At 44.0% G+C, this 14,749-nt stretch overlaps 1 protein-coding gene across 1 annotated transcript in view; it reads left to right on the forward strand.

Moving 5' to 3' along the window:
• Positions 1-285: 285 nt before the first annotated feature.
• The window catches only part of sft2a (Vesicle transport protein SFT2A), a 33,829-nt gene continuing 19,365 nt past the window's right edge, over positions 286-14,749 (forward strand). Inside the window, 4 exon segments of the mRNA NM_001146389.1 lie at positions 286-444; positions 1,612-1,698; positions 6,048-6,130; positions 14,604-14,685. Of these exon segments, the coding sequence (NP_001139861.1) occupies positions 379-444; positions 1,612-1,698; positions 6,048-6,130; positions 14,604-14,685 (318 nt within the window). The 5' untranslated portion in view covers positions 286-378.

Genomic DNA, 14,749 nt, shown 5'->3' on the forward strand with positions numbered 1-14,749 from the left:
ATCAGTGTAAACCGGCCAGTGTTGGATCAGTGCAAACCGGCCAGTGTTGGATCAGTGCAAACCGGCCAGTGTTGGATCAGTGCAAACCGGCCAGTGTTGGATCAGTATAAACCGGCCAGTGTTGGATCAGTGCAAACCGGCCAGTGTTGGATCAGTGTAAACCGCGGATCAGAGAGGCCACTTTTAATGCCAGCTGAGACATTATTATAACATTATTACGGGCCGTGGTTCACCGGTGTGTTTTTCCTCTGCTCTGTCAGGTGGTAACAAACAGACACGCCTCACCGTGAAGGTCTCCGGAAGTTATTTACTTAGCTAGCTCATTTAGCTCCTAAAACAAATAAATAAATACACTTATAGACATATTTATTGTCAACGATGGACAAACTTCGTAGTATGATAGGAGGACGAGAAGACAACGAGGAAGCAGGGCTCACGGCGCAGGTAAACACAGCGGGGTGTTGTATTTTATCTGGGCTTTGAGTTAGTTAGCCAGTTAGCTAGCAAGCTAACTAACTAACTGGCTAACTAACTAACTGGCTAGCTAACTGACTAGCTAACTAACTAGCTAACTGGCTAGCTAACTGGCTAGCTAACTGGCTAGCTAAAGGACTGACTAGCTAACTGGCTAGCTAACTAACTAGCTAACTAACTAACTGGCTAGCTAACTAACTAACTGGCTAGCTAACTAACTAACTGGCTAGATAACTAACTAACTGGCTAGCTAACTAACTAGCTAACTAACTAACTAGCTAACTAACTAACTAGCTAACTAACTAACTAGCTAACAACCTTGAGTCGAGTGGTACATTAATGTGGGACCACATCAAATGCATTATTTCCTTGTTCTTGGAGTCACGACTATTTTAATCTCTCCACTCTATATAGCTTGTGTTTATAACTAATACACATTGTGTTGTGTTGTATGTCGACTGTAGCTGAAATCTAGTTTGGTAAACTAGGTAGTAGGAGTAAAACTAGCGAGTTGTGACCATAGACATCCCTAATTGAATTGTATGGCTCTTTTGACAACTAATACTGTCTTCTTATCGTTTTAATCCTGTGTATTGTTATGCATCGCTGCTCTTTTTTACATGCTTTCATAAGGAGATGGATCAGATGAGGTAAGGTTTGTGTTGAACACTGGTTTTCATCCACATGAAGAAGACAGGCTGTGTCTAATTTATTCACTTAGTTTGAAGACATGTAGACGTTGTGTTTATTTCCCCTGCTAGTAATGGACACTTCAAAAACCGAACATTAGTTTAAAAAAACACAATGATGCTCAGCTAATTTACATTACATGGCTTTCCATTTCCTGTCTTGTGTTTATCAATGTCTTGAAACAAATATTGATTTGCGCTGGTGTCATAGAAGTTGACCTATGTTCCTTTGTTTGTGTGTAACTGTTTGTGTAATTGGATGTTTTTTTTGTGTGTGTACACAAACATTGACCTTACTTTAACTTACACTCTCTTCTTTGCCACTGGTCAGCTTGGTAGAACCATCCAGTAGGAAGAGAGACCTTGGGATCCTGGGTCTGTGCTTTGGGTTGTTGCCCGTCTGTCTTGTGACATCCTGCCATTGTTCTCTCTCTCTCTCTCTCCTCAGGTCCTGGATGCCTCGACGCTCAGCTACAGCACCCGGGTGAAGTGGTTCGTCATATGCTTCGCGTCAGGCATCCTGTGCTCCATACTGGTGAGATTTCACCCTATTTCAGTGGTATTCTGAGTCTGTAATCGTACCCTTTTCCCTAATATAGTGCACTATTGTTGACCCGGGCTGTACTCTATAGACCTATAGATGGGTTGGTTTTTTTAGCAACAAAACTGATGCATGTGCAACTATGGGACAAAACAGATGGGGTTTGGCTTAGATTATTGATGGTATGTTTTAATAAAACTTTTTTTTAACTAGGCAAGTCAGTTAAGAACAAGTTCTTATTTACAATGACAGACTAGGAACAGTGTGTTAACTGCCTTGTTCTGGGGGCAGAACGACAGATTTTTACCTTGTCAGCTCGGGGGATTCGATCTAGCAACCTTCCGGTTACTAGTCCAACGCTCTAACCACTAGGTTACCCGCCACCCCAATGTAAACTATATTTCATCTTTAATGTTTATTGAAAACATAAAGTTAGACAATGACCACTTGTCTTTTCAAATATATTGTTACAGTAGTTGACTAGCTAGCTAATTTTAACCATATTAGCATCATTCAAAACAAGACATGGTATCAATAACAAGATGAGACTAGCTGGAAGGAGTCACTGACCATTCCCATCATGACAGCTTCTTCGTCATTGTTGCTGGCTATCTGGCCATTCAGAACCATAGCAACACACGGCCTTCTGCCGCGTTGACGAGCACGCATGGTTTTGGTGACGACGTCAGCTAACCAGCCTATATGAGTTAGGCCCCCCCGTCCATATAATTGCGTAAACTGTAATCTAAAAGGCCAAACTGATCAGAGATCAATAGAGATCAATACTACTCTGAGGCAGTTTACAGGCTGTGGCCTGTCTGTCTGGACCACGCCGGTAGTTTCATCAGTTTGTGTGTTGTTGACGTTTTTAGTTGTAGAAAATACTTATTATTGTTTCACTATCTGTTGTAATGTTTGGTTGCACATTCCCCTCTTCCCTTCCAATACCCACGGCTGTTTCCATCCACAAAGCACTTTGTTTTCACATTCTCTTCCTTGTTTACACTGTACAGTATTCTCCTTCTGCCATCCACCTCCACAAACAAGTATCTGTCCACAGCATGATACCAGTGATGACTGTACTCTACAGTAAACCACATGATGCCAGTGATGACTGTACTCTACAGTAAACCACGGCATGATGCCAGTGATGACTGTACTCTACAGTAAACCACAGCAGCTCTATCAAGCCGTAAGGTTATTCAGCATTTCCTTGTCCAACTAAGTTTCCCCGGAGCTTGTTCTAGAGTCCGTTCCCACCGTTGTTTGGACAGCTGATTGACGTGTTTTGTTGACCTTTTCCTAATTCTGTTGGGGATCTCACCCTCAGGTGAGAAGGTACATGAGTTCAGTCTCTGTGTCAGAGAAAACAAAAGTAAAACCTTAGTCACAGTGGATAGTATCTGTACCTTTCCACTCTGTTAGTGTGGTCTGGTCTGTCTACAGATCAGTTATCTCCTCTGTTAGTGTGGTCTGGTCTGGTCTGTCTACAGATCAGTTATCTCCTCTGTTAGTGTGGTCTGGTCTGTCTACAGATCAGTTATCTCCTCTGTTAGTCTGGTCTGGTCTGTCTACAGATCAGTTATCCACTCTGTTAGTGTGGTTCTGGTCTGTCTACAGATCAGTTATCTCCTCTGTTAGTGTGGTCTGGTCTGTCTACAGATCAGTTATCTCCTCTGTTAGTGTGGTCTGGTCTGTCTACAGATCAGTTATCTCCTCTGTTAGTGTGGTTCTGGTCTGTCTACAGATCAGTTATCTCCTCTGTTAGTGTGGTCTGGTCTGTCTACAGATCAGTTATCTCCTCTGTTAGTGTGGTCTGGTCTGTCTACAGATCAGTTATCTCCTCTGTTAGTGTGGTCTGGTCTGTCTACAGATCAGTTATCCACTCTGTTAGTGTGGTTCTGGTCTGTCTACAGATCAGTTATCTCCTCTGTTAGTGTGGTCTGGTCTGTCTACAGATCAGTTATCCACTCTGTTAGTGTGGTCTGGTCTGTCTACAGATCAGTTATCTCCTCTGTTAGTCTGGTCTGGTCTGTCTACAGATCAGTTATCCACTCTGTTAGTGTGGTCTGGTCTGTCTACAGATCAGTTATCTCCTCTGTTAGTCTGGTCTGGTCTGTCTACAGATCAGTTATCTCCTCTGTTAGTCTGGTCTGGTCTGTCTACAGATCAGTTATCTCCTCTGTTAGTGTGGTCTGGTCTGTCTACAGATCAGTTATCTCCTCTGTTAGTCTGGTCTGGTCTGTCTACAGATCAGTTATCTCCTCTGTTAGTCTGGTCTGGTCTGTCTACAGATCAGTTATCCACTCTGTTAGTGTGGTCTGGTCTGTCTACAGATCAGTTATCTCCTCTGTTAGTCTGGTCTGGTCTGTCTACAGATCAGTTATCCACTCTGTTAGTGTGGTTATGGTCTGTCTACAGATCAGTTATCTCCTCTGTTAGTGTGGTCTGGTCTGTCTACAGATCAGTTGTCTCCTCTGTTAGTGTGGTCTGGTCTGTCTACAGATCAGTTATCTCCTCTGTTAGTGTGGTCTGGTCTGTCTACAGATCAGTTATCTCCTCTGTTAGTGTGGTCTGGTCTGTCTACAGATCAGTTATCTCCTCTGTTAGTGTGGTCTGGTCTGTCTACAGATCAGTTATCTCCTCTGTTAGTGTGGTCTGGTCTGTCTACAGATCAGTTATCTCCTCTGTTAGTGTGGTTATGGTCTGTCTACAGATCAGTTATCTCCTCTGTTAGTGTGGTTATGGTCTGTCTACAAAAGGGTTGTACTGATAACACCTCTGGAGACTGATTATTCACACTGCGTTAATAAAACTGTTGAGTGCCATTCATAACAGAGGCCCTCTATATTATCCCCTCATTCGTCATTGATTCTACTAGTTCAGGAATATGTCTAACATGAATCATGTATTTGTATGCACCATTTGGTCTTTCTTAAGGAGAGTGGTCAGGTTGGTGTTAAACACCATGGGTTTATTCCACAAGAACAGAGCCTTTATCTAATAACCTACAGCATTTCTCTCCAACCCTGTTCCTGGAGAGATACCGTCCTGTAGATTTTAACTCCAACCCTGTTCCTGGAGAGATACCTTCCTGTAGGTTTTAACTCCAACCCTGTTCCTGGAGAGATACCTTCCTGTAGGTTTTAACTCCAACCCTGTTCCTGGAGAGATACCATCCTGTAGGTTTTAACTCCAACCCTGTTCCTGGAGAGATACCCTCCTGTAGGTTTTAACTCCAACCCTGTTCCTGGAGAGATACCTTCCTGTAGGTTTTAACTCCAACCCTGTTCCTGGAGAGATACCGTCCTGTAGGTTTTAACTCCAACCCTGTTCCTGGAGAGATACCTTCCTGTAGATTTTAACTCCAACCCTGTTCCTGGAGAGTTACCCTCCTGTAGGTTTTAACTCCAACCCTGTTCCTGGAGAGATACCCTCCTGTAGGTTTACATCAGGGCTCTCCAACCCTGTTCCTGGAGAGATACCCTCCTGTAGGTTTTAACTCCAACCCTGTTCCTGGAGAGTTACCCTCCTGTAGGTTTTAACTCCAACCCTGTTCCTGGAGAGATACCATCCTGTAGGTTTTAACTCCAACCCTGTTCCTGGAGAGATACCGTCCTGTAGGTTTTAACTCCAACCCTGTTCCTGGAGAGATACCGTCCTGTAGGTTTTAACTCCAACCCTGTTCCTGGAGAGATACCCTCCTGTAGGTTTTAACTCCAACCCTGTTCCTGGAGAGATACCCTCCTGTAGGTTTACAGCAGGGCTCTCCAACCCTGGTCCTGGATAGAAACCCTCCTGTAGGTTTACACCGTAGGAGACACAGCCAGGAGAAGAACACTCCTGCAGGTTATCTGGCACACCTCATTTTAATATATAGCTGGTTGATGAGCTGAATCAGCCGAGCGAAAACCTACAGGACGGTAGCGCTCCTGGAACAGGGTTGTAGAGCCCTGGACTATATGATGAACTTTAAAAAGGAAAAGCTTAATGACTGAAGGATCCTGTGTTTGTGAACCAGCAGGTCCATCTGTAGAAGGTGATATGGTGTTTCACCACTAGGTGGCGATCACGTAACACTGTATTTGTAACATTTCAGGAAACCGTTTTCCTTAGGCCCACTAATCCTTCTTGTTCAAAATAAAATACAGAAACAATACAAATATTAGCATTTTTAAATAATTTGACTTCCCTGTTATTTACCAAATAGTCTAATTCCAGGTAACATTGATCTTGTCTTCCAGGAGTTTCTTTAGCCGATCAGACTGCTCAAACAAACTGAATGGTAGGATGATGCCTAGGTGGACATGGTAATGATTTCATGTTGTGTGTGTTTTAACCAGGGCACTGCACTGCTGTTCTTACCCAATGGCACCAAGCTGTTTGCTGTGTTCTACACACTAGGTAACCTTGCTGCACTCTCCAGGTGAGTCCATTCATTCGTTATGTTCATTTTTTTTAATTTTTTTAAGTCATTTTAGCAGACGCTCTTATCCAGAGCGACTTACAGTAGTGAATGCATACATTTCATACATTTTTTTTTTTTTGCTGGCCCCCCGTGGGAATCGAACCCACAACCCTGGCGTTGCAAACACCATGCTCTACCAACTGAGCTACAGGGAAGCTGTAGCCCAATGCTGTTGTTACTGCCAGAGCTAAAGACAAAGCTATTTCCACTACAAACAATTCAGGAATTAAGCTACACTAAATGCATACTTATTTGATATACTTTTTACATTTTTAAAATTGCATTACACTTCTATTGTAATTTTAATGTGAGGTAATTTCACTAAGTTCCCTCCTATCCATTTAACTTGACTTTGGATGGACTTGACCCAGACACATTGAGTTGTTGGTGTTTTCTAACATCTGTGCGTTGATTTGAATGTTTAGCAACGCTCCACTAACGTGATTGATGGGGTGCCGAACCTTTTTTTAAATGTTTTTTTATTTTTTTGGTCCACACTTTACAAATGACCTATCAATTATTGATCTGCTGTCCCGTCACTCAGCTTGGAGTGTACTCAGTAGCAGTCTGTAAAGTAGCTGCCAAAGTCTACTTTGAGTTCATTGTCCAGGGGTGTTCCAAGTCACGGAATGTAGAATTCAGTCCCCTGTTCTAGCGGTTCTATTTCTATGTTTCAGGTGTCAGTAAGACCATTCGGTTTGTCTGACATACTGTGTAGCATTTTTTTTTTTTTTTAAATGTTCAGACAGAACAGAAGCACATTGGACGGGTTCGCCATTGAGCTTGATGTGGTAGTCCTGTGTGGCTCAGTAGGTAAGAGCATGGCACTAACGAACACCAAGGTCGTAGGGTAATTTCCCGCAGGGACCACACACACACCATTTTTTGTTGTCCCCATGCACTCACTGTACTCTAAGTAAGTTGCTTTGGACACAATGCACAGCTGTCTAGGATTCATTGTGGTAAAGGGTTTCTATAGTTCATTACATTTTTGTACAGTTCAGTAATGTCTTTTGATTGAATTCCTGATGGTGGAACAGGTGTGTTGGGTTTAGAATCAAGAGAGGGTTGAGCTGTCAGATAAATGTATTACACGTGACTCTCTCCAACATACCAGTCATACCAATAGACTCTAAAAATGGGACCCAATGCCTTGCTTGGCACTCGGCATGAAGGAGATTGATTGGGGATAAGGCCCCACGACAGACTTGCGTTTTGTCCAGGGATTGTAATTCTAATTACATTTTTACATTTTAGTCATTTAGCAGACGCTCTTATCCAGAGCGACTTACAGTAGTGAATGCATACATTTCATTTCATAGATTATTTTATTTTTTTCTGTGCTGCTCTAATCAGGAGATGGGCTCCTGCCCCTATGGGCCGTTCCGGCTCGGACAAGGCTAACTTGTCAAATGCTTACTTACTATAACACTGAACCAAAATATATAAACTCAACATGCAACAATTTCAAAGATTTTACTGAGTTACAGTTCATATAAGGAAATCAGTCAATTTTCAATAAATTCATTAAATCAAATCCAATTTTTGTCACATGCACCAAATACAGCAGGTACACCTTAGAGTGAAATGCTTACTTTCAAGCTCTTAACCAACGATGCAGTTAAGAAAACATTTACTAAATAAATGAATAGTTATCCCCTCCCGAGTGGCGCTGTCGTCTAAGACACTGCATCTCAGTGCAAGAGGAGTCACTGCAGTCCCTGGTTTGAATCCAGGCTGCATCACATCCGACTGTGATTGGGAGTCCCATAGGGCGGCGCACAATTGGCCCAGCGTCTTCCGGGGTAAGCCGTCATTGTAAATAAGATTTTTTTTTCTTAACTTCATTAGGGTAGAGGCACTATTTTCACCTTCGGATGAAAAGCATGCCTAAAGTAAACTTCCTGCTACTCAGGCCCAGAAGCTAGGATATGCTTATAATTGGTAGATTTTGGATAGAAAACACTCTAAAGTTTCCAAAACTGTTAAAATAATGTCTTGTGAGTATAACAGAACCGATATGGCAGGTGAAAACCTGAGAAAAATCCATCAAGGAAGTGGGATTTTTTAAATGTTTGTAGTTTTCTATTGAATACCATTACAGTATCCATTGACTTAGGACTCAAATTGCACTTCCTATGGCTTCCACTAGATGTCAACAGTCTTTAGAAATTGTTTCAGGCTTGTATTCTGAAAAATGAGGGAGTGTAAGACCTTTTATATTGACGAAGCTTTTGTCCGGTTGAAATGTTATTGATTATTATGACTAAAAACAACCTGAGGATTGATTATAAACATCGTTTGGCATGTTTCTACGAACGTCACTGATACTTTTCGGATTTTTTGTCTGTCTGTTCTGACTGCCTTTGAGCCTGTGGATTACTGAACAAAACACGCAAAAAAACCTAAGGTTTTTGGATATAAAGAGGGACTTTATCGAACAAAACAAACATTTTATTGAGTAAATGGGAGTCTTGTGAGTTGCAACCATATGAAGATCATCAAAGGTAAGTGATTAATTCTATTGCTATCTCTGACTTGTGGAACTCCTCTACTTGGCTGGTAACTATTTGGAATGATTTGTCTGCTGGGCGCTGTTCTCAGATAATCGCATGGTATGCTTTCGCCGTAAAGCCTTCTTGAAATCTGGCACTGAAGTTCATCTTTAAACCCATGTATAACACTTGTATGTTTTCTGAATTTTTATAATGAGTATTTCTGTTTTTGAATTTGGCGCTCTGCAATTTCACTGGATGTTGGCCAGGTGGGACGGTAGCTGACTTGCCTAGTTGGTCCTAGACTTGGCGCTCCGGTACCACATGCCGTGTGGTAGCAGAGAAAACAGTCTATGACTTGGGTGACTGGAGTCTCTGACTATTTTTTGGGGGGCCTTCCTCTGACACCGCCTGGTCCTGGATGGCAGGAAGCTTTGTCCCAGTGATGAACTGGGCCGTGTACACTACACGCCTTACGGTTGGATGCCGAGTAGTTACCATACCAGGCGGTGACGCAACCGGTCAGGATGCTCTCGATGGTGCAGCTGTAGAACTTTTTGAGGATCTGTCAGTCTCCTGAGGGGGGAAAAGGTGTTGTCGTGCCCTCTTCATGACTGTCTTGGCGTGTTTGGACCATGATAGTTTGGTGATGTGGACGCCAAGGAACTTGAAGCTCTCATTCTGCTCCACTGCAGCCCCTTCGATGAGAATGGGGGCATACTCAGTCCTCCTTTTCCTGTAGTCTGCGATCAGATCCTTTGTCTTGCTCACGTTGAGGGGGAGGTTGTTGTCCTGGCACCACACTGCCAGGTCTCTGACCACCTCCTTATTGGTTGTCTCATCGTTGTCGGTGATCAGGCCTACCACTGTTGTGTCGTCAGCAAACTTAATGACGGTGTTGGGAGTCGTGTTTGGCCATGCAGTCATGAGTGAACAGGGAGTACAGGAGGGGACTAAGCATGCACCCCTGTGGTGCCCCCATGTTGAGGATTAGCGTGATAGACGTGTTGTTGCATACCTTAACACCTGGGGACGGCCCATCAGGAAGTCCAGGATCCAGTTGCAGGGGGAGGTGTTTAGTCCCAGGGTCCTTAGCTTAGTGGGCACTATGGTGTTGATCGCTGAGCTGTAGTCGATGAACAGCATTCTCACATAGGTGTTCCTTTTGTCCACGTGGGAAAGGGCAGTGTGTAGTGCGATTGAGATTGTGTCATCTGTGGATCCTTTGGGGTGATGTGTGAATTGGAGTGGGTCTAGGGTTTCCAGGATGATGGTGTTGATGTGAGCCATGACCAGCCTTTCAAAGCACTAAATGGCTACTGACGTGAGAGCTACAGGGCGGTAGTCATTTAGGCAGGTTACCTTTGCTTCCTTGGGCACAGGGACTATGGTGGTCTGCTTGAAACATGTAGGTATTACAGACTTGGTCAGGGAGAGGTTGAAAATGTCAGCTGTATGCTTCAGTGTTGCTTGCCTCGACGCAAGCATAAAAAGCGAGAATAAAAAGCATTCAGCCTATCTGGTAGGCTCGATTCACTGGGCAGCTCGCGGCTGGGTTTCCTTTTGTAGTCCGTAATAGTTTGCAAATCCTGCCACATTCGACGAGCGTCAGAGCCAGTGTAGTACGATTCCATCTTAGTCCTGTATTGATGCTTTTCTTGTTTGATAGGTGGTCTAGAGGTATTTTTTTTTCTTCTCTGGTTGCACATTTAACATGCTGGTAGAAATGAGGTAAAACGGATTTAAGTTTGCCTGCATTAAAGACCCCGGCCACTAGGAGCGCCTCTTCTTGATGAGCATTTTCTTGTTTTCTTATGGCCCTATTTCGCTCGTTCAGTGCGGTCTTAGTGCCAGCATTAGTTGATTTGTCCTGGTAAATAGACAGTCTTAGTGTGGTCTACATCTTATCATGAGGTACCCTCTCTCTCTTTAAGTTTTAGGCCCTAATCTATGGATTTTACATGACTGGCAGGGGTGCAGCCATGGGTGGGCCTTAGAGGGCATAGGCCCACCCACTTGGCAGCCATGCACACCCACTGGGGAGCCAGGTCCAGCCAATCAGAATGAGTTTTTCTTCACAAAAGGGCTTTATTACAGACAGAAATATTCCTCAGCACCCCTCCACCCCGCCTCAGATGATGCCGCAGGTGTAGAAGCCGGATGTGGGGGTCCTGGGCTGGCATGGTTACCTGTGGTCTGCGGTTGTGAGGCCTGGTGGACGTACTGCAGAATTTTTTTATAAAAAAAAAAATATATATCTTAAAATGTTGTTTTTGAAAACAAAAAACATTGGAGGCAGCTTGTTGTAGATAAATGAACATTAAATGATTTGGAAACAGCTCTGGGGGACATTCCTTCAGTCAGCATGCCAATTCTACGCTCCCTCAAAACATGACACATCTGTGGCATTGTGTTGCGTGACAAAACTGCACATTTTAGAGTGTCCTTTTTTGTTGTTGTCCCCAGCACAAGGTGCACCTGTATAATGATCATGCTGTTTAATCAGCTTCTTGATATGCCACAACTGTCAGGTGGATGGATTATCTTGGCAAAGGAGAAATGCTCACAAAACAGGGATGTAAACAAATTTGTGAATAAACGTTGAGAGAAATAGCTTTTTGTGATTCAACTCATGAAACATGGGACCAACACTTCTTTCGCGGTTCTTCTCCTCTGAGCCTGGTTCCTCCCCTCTAAGTTTTTTTTCTTCTTCTCCCTTATTTGGGAGTGTTTCCATGCCACTGTGCTTCTGCTTACTGAAATTCATTTGATTGGTTATCACAGACGGGCGTCGCGTCATCACAACCTCGTGTAGCTGTCTTTTTTGACACGGTATCATTTTCCTACCGGACGGTGAACTGTGACATCTCTTTGTTTCACGTGTCTTCTGTCATCCTATGTGTTTCCACAACGACAACACTGTGAAAAGAAACTGGTTCAGTGTGTCCTAACTTACTGTTCTGAACCACAAACAGTAGTGTCATGTTTACACTGGGCCTTTTTCACCAAATGGCACCCTATTCCCTATGTAGTGCACTACTTTTTTGACTAGGGCCTATTGTACACTATGTAAGGAATAGTGTGCCATTTGTAATGCAGACAAGGGCTTTTGTCCACACAGTAACTTGAAGTGCTCAGACCGTCATATTTGAATTGAAGGCGTATATTCAGGTAGGCAGGTGTATAAGTAACCATGCGTTTCATGTTGCATAATATATATACACCTAGGCCCACCAGCAGGTCCCTATAAAACCATTATACAAATACATACATGTCGTGTCTTTGGCATCATTAAACTGAAGACCTATTTTTATCAAATAAATTCTCTGTAATTATTATTATTATTATGACGTGATTAAACTAACTTAATCATGTAACTGTAATTAACTAGGAAGTCGGGGCACCAAGGAAAATATTCAGATTACAAAGTTATAATTTTCCTAATATAACTTTCAGATATTTTAATATCTGATCAATTAGTCTTCTAATTAATGAATTATTCTTTACCTCACGTCAGTCTCATTCCAAACGTCGTAAATTGTTGGTTATCTGCACGAACCCAGTCTTCACTATGAGTCATCCATACATCAATTGTCTTAGTAAATAAATTATTTAACTAAATAATCAATCACAGAAATGCACACAAACAAACAAACAAGTAGATATGGTTAGAGGGGAATGTGGGCTAAACCGGCTTGGTGGACAAAAGGGAAGTGGGGGTCAGCTGAGTTATAACAATTGAAATGCTAAGCCTTTGCACATGAACGCTCACTCATTCCGGAATAATTGCAATATATATACACTGCTCAAAAAAATAAAGGGAACACTTAAACAACACAATGTAACTCCAAGTCAATCACACTTCTGTGAAATCAAACTGTCCACTTAGGAAGCAACACTGACAATAAATTTCACATGCTGTTGTGCAAATGGAATAGACAACAGGTGGAAATTATAGGCAATTAGCAAGACACCCCCAATAAAGGAGTGGTTCTGCTGGTGGGGACCACAGACCACTTCTCAGTTCCTATGCTTCCTGGCTGATGTTTTGGTCACTTTTGAATGCTGGCGGTGCTTTCACTCTAGTGGTAGCATGAGACGGAGTCTACAACCCACACAAGTGGCTCAGGTAGTGCAGCTCATCCAGGATGGCACATCAATGCGAGCTGTGGCAAGAAGGTTTGCTGTGTCTGTCAGCGTAGTGTCCAGAGCATGGAGGCGCTACCAGGAGACAGGCCAGTACATCAGGAGACGTGGAGGAGGTCGTAGGAGGGCAACAACCCAGCAGCAGGACCGCTACCTCCGCCTTTGTGCAAGGAGGTGCAGGAGGAGCACTGCCAGAGCCCTGCAAAATGACCTCCAGCAGGCCACAAAGGTGCATGTGTCTGCTCAAGCGGTCAGAAACAGACTCCATGAGGGTGGTATGAGGGCCCGACGTCCACAGGTGGGGGTTGTGCTTACAGCCCAACACCGTGCAGGACGTTTGGCATTTGCCAGAGAACACCAAGATTGGCAAATTCGCCACTTGCACCCTGTGCTCTTCACAGATGAAAGCAGGTTCACACTGAGCACGTGACAGACGTGACAGAGTCTGGAGACGCCGTGGAGAACGTTCTGCTGCCTGCAACATCCTCCAGCATGACCGGTTTGGCGGTGGGTCAGTCATGGTGTGGGGTGGCATTTCTTTGCGGGGGCCGCACAGCCCTCCATGTGCTCGCCAGAGGTAGCCTGACTGCCATTAGGTACTGAGATGAGATCCTCAGACCCTTTGTGAGACCATATGCTGGTGCGGTTGTCCCTGGGTTCCTCCTAATGCAAGACAATGCTAGACCTCATGTGGCTGGGGTGTGTCAGCAGTTCCTGCATGAGGAAGGCATTGATGCTATGGACTGGCCCCCCCGTTCCCCAGACCTGAATCCAATTGAGCACATCTGGGACATCATGTCTTGCTCCATCCACCAACGTCACGTTGCACCACAGACTGTTCAGGAGTTGGCAGATGCTTTAGTCCAGGTCTGGGAGGAGATCCCTCAGGAGACCATCCGCCAACTCATCAGGAGCATGCCCAGGCGTTGTAGGGAGGTCATACAGGCACGTGGAGGCCACACACACTACTGAGCCTCATTTTGACTTGTTTTAAGGACATTACATCAAAGTTGGATCAGCCTGTAGTGTGGTTTTCCACTTTAATTTTGAGTGTGACTCCAAATCCAGACCTCCATGGGTTGATAAATTGGATTTCCATTGATTGTTTTTGTGTGATTTTGTTGTCAGCACATTCAACTATGTAAAGAAAAAAGTATTTAATAAGATTATTTCTTTCATTCAGATCTAGGATGTGTTGTTTAAGTGTTCCCTTTATTTTTTTGAGCAGCTTCTTCATCTGCGGCATCGTCTGCGACCAGCCACCCAGACAGCTGATGAAACGGAGGAGTATTTCTGTCTATAATAAAGCCTTTTTGTGGGAATAAACTCATTCTAATTGGCTGGGCCTGGCTCCCCAGTGGCTGGGCCTGGCTCCCCAGTGGCTGCGCCTGGCTCCCCAGTGGCTGGGCCTGGCTCCCCAGTGGCTGGGCCTGGCTCCCCAGTGGCTGGGCCTGGCTCCCCAGTGGCTGGGCCTGGCTCCCCAGTGGCTGGGCCTGGCTCCCCAGTGGCTGGGCCTGGCTCCCCAGTGGCTGGGCCTGGCTCCCCAGTGGATACCTATTCACATTTCAAATAAGAATGTATTATTTTTGCTTGTCTGTTTTTTTTTAGTGTTGTTGCATTCATGTCAAGGTCTCTCATCAATAATATCCGCAACAACAAAAAGTTTATTTTTCCTGGTCTCTTTTGATCAATCTGTAGTCTTTCCAACATATAAATAATAGAAATAGAATCCATGTGACATTTTTATTTATACGGTTTTAAACCTGTGTGTTTTCTCCTTGTGTCTGCAGCACCTGTTTCCTGATGGGACCTCTGAAGCAGCTGAAGAGAATGTTTGAACCCACCAGACTGATAGCCACCTGTGTTATGCTGGTAACTAGCTACTGTACTTCATGTATTGTGGGTGGCAGCGTAGCCTAGTGGTTAGAGCGTTGGA

The sequence above is a fragment of the Salmo salar genome, chromosome 28 (genome assembly GCF_965601325.2).
Source record: "Salmo salar chromosome 28, fSalSal1, whole genome shotgun sequence".
NCBI classification, from domain to species: Eukaryota; Metazoa; Chordata; class Actinopteri; order Salmoniformes; family Salmonidae; genus Salmo; species Salmo salar.